The sequence below is a fragment of the Amia ocellicauda genome, chromosome 3, assembly GCF_036373705.1.
Source record: "Amia ocellicauda isolate fAmiCal2 chromosome 3, fAmiCal2.hap1, whole genome shotgun sequence".
Classification (NCBI taxonomy): domain Eukaryota; kingdom Metazoa; phylum Chordata; class Actinopteri; order Amiiformes; family Amiidae; genus Amia; species Amia ocellicauda.
Genome location: NC_089852.1, coordinates 32,949,873 through 32,959,105, shown reverse-complemented (window position 1 = coordinate 32,959,105; position 9,233 = coordinate 32,949,873). Strand labels below are relative to the sequence as shown.

General features: G+C 41.7%; 1 protein-coding gene across 1 annotated transcript; it reads right to left on the bottom strand.

The window, feature by feature from the left end:
• Positions 1-5,429: 5,429 nt before the first annotated feature.
• LOC136747086 (olfactory receptor 52E8-like) lies at positions 5,430-6,374 on the bottom strand. Its single transcript, XM_066700042.1, has one exon. It carries the CDS (start codon positions 6,372-6,374, stop codon positions 5,430-5,432), a length of 945 nt encoding a protein of 314 aa, XP_066556139.1.
• Positions 6,375-9,233: the final 2,859 nt, after the last annotated feature.

The following is a 9,233-nucleotide window of genomic DNA, read 5'->3' as shown; positions in this document are numbered from 1 at the left end:
CCACATCCTTGCTACATGCAGTCCTGATTACACTGTACAATACAACATCTTGCTGAATATCTGAGTTGGGTGGCCTGTAACACACTCCTACCACTAAGCCTCCAGATCTCTTGTTCAAAAGTTTCACCCTCAAAGATTCTGTTCAGTTACTGGGATCTAATACGAGTTCTTCTACCAAAATGTAATTTTTCACATATAATGCTGGGAACACCACGACAGGGCTGTCAGCAAGTCCAGGAGCAGCTCACGTGGATGCTCGACTGGAAGGCATAGTCCGGTGGAAGGGAAGACACGGTTCAAATAGCACCATCAGGATGCACTTAACAGGGGCAGACTGGGAGAGGAAAAGGCAGGAGCCAGAGCTCGACTGCAGCCAACACCGGGTTCCCATTGGAAGGGACCAGTCCTGTCACGTCCAGCCTGTAGAACCGGGCAAATGTAAGCGGCAAGGCCCAAGCTGCAGCCGCACAAATGTCTGCCAAGGGGGCACCTTGAAAAAGGGACCAAGATGTGGCCACGCCTCGAGTCCTGGGTCCTGGTGGACTTGTAGGCCATGGTAATGGTGTCCAGAATCCAATGCGAGAGGCGCTGCATTGAAAGTGCCTGGCCCTATGTCTGCGCTCCATAAGACACAAACAGTTGGTCTGAGCGCCAATGTCCATAGTGCGTTCCAAATAGCACCTGAGGGCCCGCACAGGCAGAGCAGGTGAAGCCAACTCTCTTGCTCTGAAGCGAAGGGAGGAGGATGAAAAGCCATCAACTCAATAGGCCTGTTGACATGGAATGGAGACAGCACTTTTGGGAGGAACGCAGGGTTAGGCCGTAGCGTGACCCTGGAGCCATCTCCCACAAAATGGACACACGATGGGTGTACGGACAGGGCGTGTAACTCACTCACACATTTTGCAGAGGTGATTGCCAGCTAAAATGCAGTCTTTGCTGGCAATCACCTGCTTGACACCAGCTTCAGCTCAGCTGAGTTCAGTGGCTCAAATGGGGCTTGGGAAAGTGCATCCAGCACTACATCAAGACGCCATGCAGGCAGTGAAGGAGTGTGAGGAGGCCGCAGCCGTTGATCTCCCTTTAAAAACTGCACAGCCAGGAAATAAGACCCAGGGGGCTCGCCATCAATCCGGACATGACATCCGGAGATGGCCGCCAGATACACTTTGAGCGTGGATGGGGACTTGCCCTGATCCAACAGCTCTTGTAGAAATTGCAATATGACCCCGATGGGGCAATGAACTGTTGCTTGTTCTCTCCTGACCTTCTCCAGGACCACCGTGAGTTGGGGGAATGGTGGGAACACGTAAAGGAGACAGCGTGGCCACCTGTGGTCTAGCGCGTTGATCCCTAGGGTTCCTGAGCGGTCTTGGACAGAGAACCATATTGGGCAGTGTGTGGACTCTGCCGAGGCAAAGAGATCCATGTCCGCTCTGCCGATCCGGCTCCACAGTCGCTGTATCACAGACAGATGGAGGCGCCATTCCGAGACCGGGGGCCTCCCCGAGAAAGGAAGTCCACCGCCGTGTTGGACAGGCCTGGGAGGTGAACTGCTCTGATGGAGCGGAACCGTGGCTGCGCCCACAGAAGCAGACCAGGGCTTAATTTGTGCTGGAACAAGCCGGATCCGAATCCGGCACCTCCGAATTTAGATCCGGCGCCTGTTTTGGGGGATCCCCAGTGCTTAATTTGTGCTGGATCCTGCCGGATCTGTGTTCCGGTACGTATTTATGCTGATCCTGGTGCAACCCCCCGTTCTCATTCTTTTTTTACTGTCAACAGCACTGTTCTGGTACCAGCGTCAAACCTCCGCTCCCATATACACTATGTGTTCCGGCACCTTAGGATTTACAAAGTAAGCACTGAAGCAGACGGCGTGCTAGACAGTACAATCTGCGCGAACAGAGACCGCCTTGCCTGTTGATATAGGCAACCACCGCTGTGTTGTCCTTCCGAACCAGTACATGTCTGTCCCTCAGGACCGTCAGGAAATGAGACAGTCCAAGGAGTACCGTAACTACAGGATGTTGATATGGAGGGCCCGTCCTGGCTCCGTCCACCTGCCTCAGACTCCACGTTCGTCGCAGACTGCTCCCCAACCCTGCTTGGAGGCGTCTGTCGTCATAACTGCTCAGTGGTAGACTTGCCCCAGGGACACACAGAGGGTTAAATTTTGAGGGCTCCGCCACCAACGGAGCGCCTTCCAGCACGCCGGAGTAACTGTGACCCGGGAGACCTGAACCACCAGCGGCCTCAAGTGAAGGAGGCCGAGGTGGAGGGTCTGTGATGCAGCCGCTAGGAGGCCCTGCTAGAAAAACCAATCCTCAGAGTTGGGGGACATTGTCAGAACAGAAGGAAGCAAGTTTTCTTCCAGGACAACCTTGTACGTGGCTTGATTCTTGTGTCCTTCACAAAGACAAATCTGCCCGATTCCAGCCTTGCTGAAGCATACCCTGATCATCACTCCACCAAATTTCACAGTGGGTGCGAGACACTGTGGTTTGTAGGACTCTCCAGGTATTCGTCTAAGCATTAGACAACCAAGTCTTGGGCAAAGCTGAAAACTGGACTCATCAGAGAAGATTACCTTACTCCAGTCCTCTACGGTCCAATCCTTATGGTCTTTGACAAACCTCTTTTTCTAGCTTTGCACGACTTCAGCCCTGCCCCTAGGAGCCTGTTTTGAACCATCCTCGCTGTGAACTTCACCCCAGCTGCTGTTTGCCATTCATTTTGTAGGTCACTTGATGTCATCCTTGAGTGACATTCAAATGAGTTGGCGGTCATCCTGGTCAGTAGAGAGTCGTTTTTGCCCTTTGCTGGTCTGTAACTTTGTTGTCCCCAATGTCTGCTGCTTGACATTGTTCTTATGAACCGCCATCTTTGAAATGTTGGAATAGATGGAAAGGATGGAAGCAACCTGACGCTCATTGAACCCTTCTTTTCCTCACTCAAAACTTTCCTTTTCAACCTTCCTTTTGACATGGTCAATAGTTATTTTTGATTTCAATTACTTTTGAGGAACTACTAGCACTGTTTGTGCCATCCAGCTGGTCCTATTTCAAGAGGATAGTGATGACCACAGCAGTGGGTTTTATACTTTTCCACGTTAAATTAGATTTGGTTCAGGTGATCACCTAATCAGTACCTCATTCAGTAGAATGAGGTGTGTCTGTGTTGGAATTCAACAGACACTGGAATGGAATGGCTGCCATAAATGTACAGATGCTGATTTAAGAAAAAAAATTAGAGGTCTCTTAATTTGTTCCAGGGCTGTGTGTGTATATATATATATATATATATATATATATATATACATACACACTGATCAGCCATAACATCATGACCACCTGCCTAATATTGTGCAGGTCCCCCTTTTGCCGCCACTAGATCTCTGAAGGTGTGCTGTGGTATCTGGCACCAAGACGTTAGCAGCAAATACTTTAAGTCCTGTAAATTGCGAGGTGGGGCCTCCATGGATTGGACTTGTTTATCCAGCACATCCCACAGATGCTCGATTGGATTGAGATCTGGGGAATTTGGAGGCCAAATCAACACCCTGAACTTGTTGTGTTCCTCAAACCATTCCTGAGCCATTTTTACTTTGTGGCAGGGAGCATTATCCTGCTGAAAGAGGCCAATGCCATCAGGGAATAACGTTTCCATGAAAGGGTGTACATGGTCTGCAACAATGCTTAGGTAGGTGGTACATGTCAATGTATAATCCACATGAATGGCAGGACCCAAGGTTTCCCAGCAGAACATTGCCCAAAGCATCACAATGCCTCCACCGGCTTGCCTTCTTCCCATAGTGCATCCTGGTGCCATGTGTTTCCCAGTTAAGCGACGTACATGCACCCAGCCATCCACGTGATGTAAAATAAAACATAATTCAACAGACCAGGCCACCTTCTTCTATTGATCCGTGGTCCAGTTCTGATGTTCACATGCCCATTGTAGGCGCTTTCGGCAGTGGGCAGGGGTCAGCATGGGCACCCTGACTGGTCTACGGCTACGCAGCCCCATACACAACAAACTGCGATGCACTGTGTGTTCTGACACGTTTCTATCAGAACCAGCATTAACTTTTTCAGCAATTTGAGCTACAGTATCTCGTCTTTTGGATTAGCCTTCGATCTCCACGTGCATCAATGAGCCTTGGCCACCCATGACCCTGTCGCCGGTACACTGCTTTTCCTTCCTTGGACCACTTTTGATAGGTACTGACAACGGCAGAATGGGAACACTCCACAAGAGCTGCAGTTTTGGAGATGTTCTGACCCAGTCGTCTAGCCATCACAATTTGGCCCTTGTCAAAGTCGCTCAGATCCTTACGCTTGCCCATTTTTCGTGCTTCTAACAAATCAACTTTTAGGACAAAATGTTCACTTGCTGCCTAACATATCCCACCCACTGACAGGTGCCATGATAACAAGATTATCAGTGTTATTCACTTCACCTGTCAGTGGTCATAATGTTATGGCTGATGTCATTGCGGATGGTAGACTTAAGGGGATTTTCTATTTTTATTTTTCTGACTTTAGTTTTGTCTAAAAATGGATGATGATATTCTTTTTGAAGGCCTGCATATGTTTTCTCCCCAATAAAATAAATTATAAAAAAGATTGCAAGAGTTGTATCTGCCCATGTGCATATAATAAATGCATACAAGATATGAAAGTTGTATGTCTGATCATATGTAGCACAGTAGTGACATCAATATGTTATTCTTCCACAAGATTATTTTTATTCATTACATTCCCTTTCAATATTGTGTGTTGTAAGTCGCCCTGGATAAGGGCGTCTGCCAAGAAATAAATAATAGTAATAATAATAATAATTTGAACCTTAGGTCATGTATTCGAACATAGCATTTGCGACCACTTTATGTGTATTTTTGAGTGAAGCTGTCCCTTCTCCTATGAGGTAACAATGAGTTGGATGGTTAATATAAAATTATACATGGTAATGAAGCCTTTGATACGCCACTGGTGCAGGAAATAAAATGTTCACACACTGATCTTGGGAGCACACATCAGCATCGATTATGTACCCTGGAGCAGGGTGGGACAATATTTATAAGGCCAATAGCGCACTTGAAACAACCCCCTCTGTCAATTACACCTATAGTGGGTTTTGTCACAGTGAAATGTAAAATGTAAAACGTAAAAGTGCACTGAGAAATAGAAATAGAAAAGCAGCAAACGGTAAATAAATAAATGTTGAAGTAAATAAAGGAATAAATGTTGAAACAGATAAATGTCCACATATTTATTTCAAAATGTATTGATTGATTCATTTCAACATTTATATATGTATTTATTTAAACATTTAATTTATTAATTGATTTAAGATTTTCACAGTGTATTTATTTTCAGTTAATAAAACACAAAGAAACTACATGAGCTTTTATCATTGAGCATGGTTCAAACATTCTGGCTTGTTTTTGTGTTTTCCAGAAACATTCTTTGAATTCCTGTTTTAATGGCTTTAGTCCTCATTCCATAAATAACTGGATTTAAAAGAGGAGGCAATATTAAAAAATACATTGAGAGTAGAATCTGTATGACACTGGGAACAGAGCTCATATCAAATCTGTTCTGAATCAATTCAAAAAATCCACCAAATGAAAAAATCACCAGTGTAATTATGTGCGACGTGCAGGTGTTCAGAGCTTTCACTTGAGATTCTTTGGAAGATTTTAGACAAACCCTGAGGATTTTTACATATGAATAAACAATGAGCAACAGTTGTGGAAATGTGGTATAAACAATAGACAGTGATGCATAAATGTTAAATGTGGTTGTGTTTCCACAGGCTAGTTTAACTACTGAATAATTGGCACAGTATATTTTTTCAATAATTCTTCCACACAGTTGCATTCTAATAGTGAGTTGGATTGTGATTGAAAAAGTACAGATTGCAAACATCCAAGTCAGGGCAATGAGTAGACAGACTCTTATAGGAGACATAATGCTATGGTACTGCAGTGGATGGCAAATTGACACATACCTGTCATAACCCATCACAGCTAAATTAGAAAATTCACAGCAGCCATAAGAGTGCAGAATAAAAATCTGTACAAAGCAACAGCCCCGAGAAATCTCATGAGTGTCAGATAAAACATTAACTAACACAGCAGGGAACAATCCTATACTCCCATATACTCCATTTGCTGCTAAACTACACAAGAAATAATACATGGGCTCATGCAGACTCCTCTCTACACAGATCACTGTGATGAGAACTACATTGAAGAAAATTATAATGAGGAACAACAGAAATACAATCATAAAGTATAAATATTTGACACCTCCCATTTCAGCATATGCAGTTAATCTAAAAGTAGTAATCTGTGTGGAGTTTTCCATTGTCTTCCCTCTTCAAGCAAATACCTGAGAGGAAAGAGAAGTACAGGGTTAACATTCACCTTCAACAAATGCTTTAAGTCTTTCAGACACTGGCCCCATGGATAATTTGGGCAGACAAAAATACAAAATGGTAAGATTCTTTGGTATTTTGTAGTATGTCCACATTCAGAAAAGAAAAAAAAATGTTAATAAAGTCCTCAAGTGCTGGTAATTTGTAATACAAGTTTGATCCATAAGTATATGCATTTGTTTATTTTTTTCACGTCCATAATGGATGACTAAAATATTAAATTTCATGTGTCAGAAATGGGGTGCATCAGACACAGATGTCATTATCCCTGCAGCACTTGCACTTATACAGGATAATTGCAACTATGAAACAACCTTAGACCTGTAACAACTGTAGTGAAGTGAACTGTGTTACATTTTATATACTGAACATAAGAGAAAAAGCTGTTCAAGAAGTATTAGATGAACAAATCACATAACTGAGATCCAAACAGACAAATTATATATTTTTAATAAAAGCTGAAAGAAAAGCCTTTCTTCAGGATTTGTATTTAATGTTTATTTAGTTTGTTGAACACATGAGGAATTCTCTGTATTTCAGCTTCAAAGCAATACATTCTGGTTAACATTCAATAATAATAATAAAAAATAAAAAAACAGCAAAGCTTGTGTGGAACATTTTGAATACGGAGTACATAATTACACATACACATATGATATAACGTACCTAGACTATGAGGAAGAGTAGATTAGAAGTATTTGTCCTTTTACTGTTGGCAGTTAGATGAATGCAGTTCATGTCAACCACGATTTTTATCTTCTCCCCTTGATACTTGTTTACAAGGTTTTCAATCCTGAAAATGTCCAGGGAAGTTCATGCATCACAAGCCTGCCTATTTTCGAGGGAAATAATGATGCCCTAGTGTTTCCATTAAATGTCCCTGATGGAATATGCAGAGTACTTCACGAGCATCAGAAAACAAATGGGTGTTTGTGAAAATACATGTTGGACGAAGACCAATTAACTAAATTTCAATAATTTTTGCTATTTCATCTGAGAAGATGATTGGGCTGAATGTTGTATTCTGAAAAAATGCTTCATTATTTATTTATTTAATTTATTTATTATTTAATGACTGACAAGCACCTTGTGGTCTGATTTAAGCAGATGTATGAATTGCAGGTGTATGACCTGTAACAGATAGTACCAGTTTTGTTGTTATAAGCAAGTACTGTAGGAGTACAGTTGGTGTACTTTAACTGTATCACGTGTAAATGGTTGTATTTGGGTACTATAATATATGGATGATGGGGATTGTGAGTTTACATAATGGTGTCATTACACACTGTGACCACTAGATGGGTGTTGTTTTCACTCCTGGTCATAGACCTGACTCTAGTGCACTCTAGTCACCAGTTTTTTTATTTAGTAGTAGTCTTAGTCAGGTTGACTAAAATGTCTATGAGATATAGTCGCATTTTAGTCATGCACTTTTATTTATTTTTAGTGTACTAAAAATTTACAAAAATCTTAGTTTTAGTCAACTGAAAGTACACTAATTTTAGTCATGCTATTTAATTTTGTCATATCGACCTAAAACATGCATACATTCAATTCACTTTTAGTCTTTGGAATATAAAATAAATTACGTTGATTTACCCTTTTTAACTTTAGAATTAAGACACTTCGAATTTGTTAGCATTTTAATCCATAAAATAATTGTGTGGCAACTTATTACTTACCAAAACTAATTTTCTTTGTTTTCTCATTGTATTTGAAGTACTGTTAGACTGCAGATTTCTCTCTTCCAAGTACTGAATAAGTGGTTACTCGCACTAGGAACTAACCAATTGTATTGAGTGTGCTAGGTAGCCTTGCTACGTTTTTTTAGTTTTTGTATCAGTTTGTGTATAATAGCTAATGTTGATAATAATAACAGTAACATTATAGATAGCGTAAGTAACTTGCATTTAACACTCTGTTTTTGATTATATATTTGTATTTATTTTGGAGGAATGACTCTCAAAACTCTTGATTCTACTTAACTTTTCCACACTCCTCCTTCTCAAGGCCATGTACTGTAGATCCCAGTTGTTTTCAGCCAATTATAAGCATGCACTGCATGGCAGCAACAGTCATGCATGCCTAGGATTGGGTGTTGCTGTTTGACAGTTAGCCAGGTGGTAAAAGCTCAAATGGTGAGTTCTGAGTTTTAGTCAAACTGCTGATTTTGTCTAGTCATATTTTCACAAATGAAAATGCAAAAACATTTAGTCATTGTCGTTGTCATTTTGGATGATTATAGTCAGATTTTCTTCTTCGTTATCAATTTCATCAGCACATCAGCTGAAATACGTGAATTTCTACACATCATATATTCATATATTATTACCATTATTTATTTTATCAGCAGATGTCACAAAATATAAACAATTGAAGAATCGCACATGTTATAGCTCGTCTGCCTGTCCTCTGATCGGCTCAGCAAGTTCTTACTTTCCTTGGAATTCAATCTTGATCACGTTGCAAACCAAGGTCGTTGGATCTATGCCTTGGTCAGTCACCTGTTTGATCATGTATGCTAATTATTTTGTATTAGGTTTAGGGCTGGTTTTAGCATTTATCTACTGCTGTTGGCACTGCAAATCAGTAGCCTATCTATACAGGACTGAAGGTACTCCTCATTCTTCTTCCAGGGCTGCCCACGGGCACACAGAATAAAGACACTGCCAGGTTGCTAAATGCAAAACAAACAGACCTGTTGAAAAGGCACTGTAGTGTTGAAAAGTGCATCTTCTGCATTGATGTACGCACCTGTAATAGACTGATGGAGCCATTTCAAAGCTGTC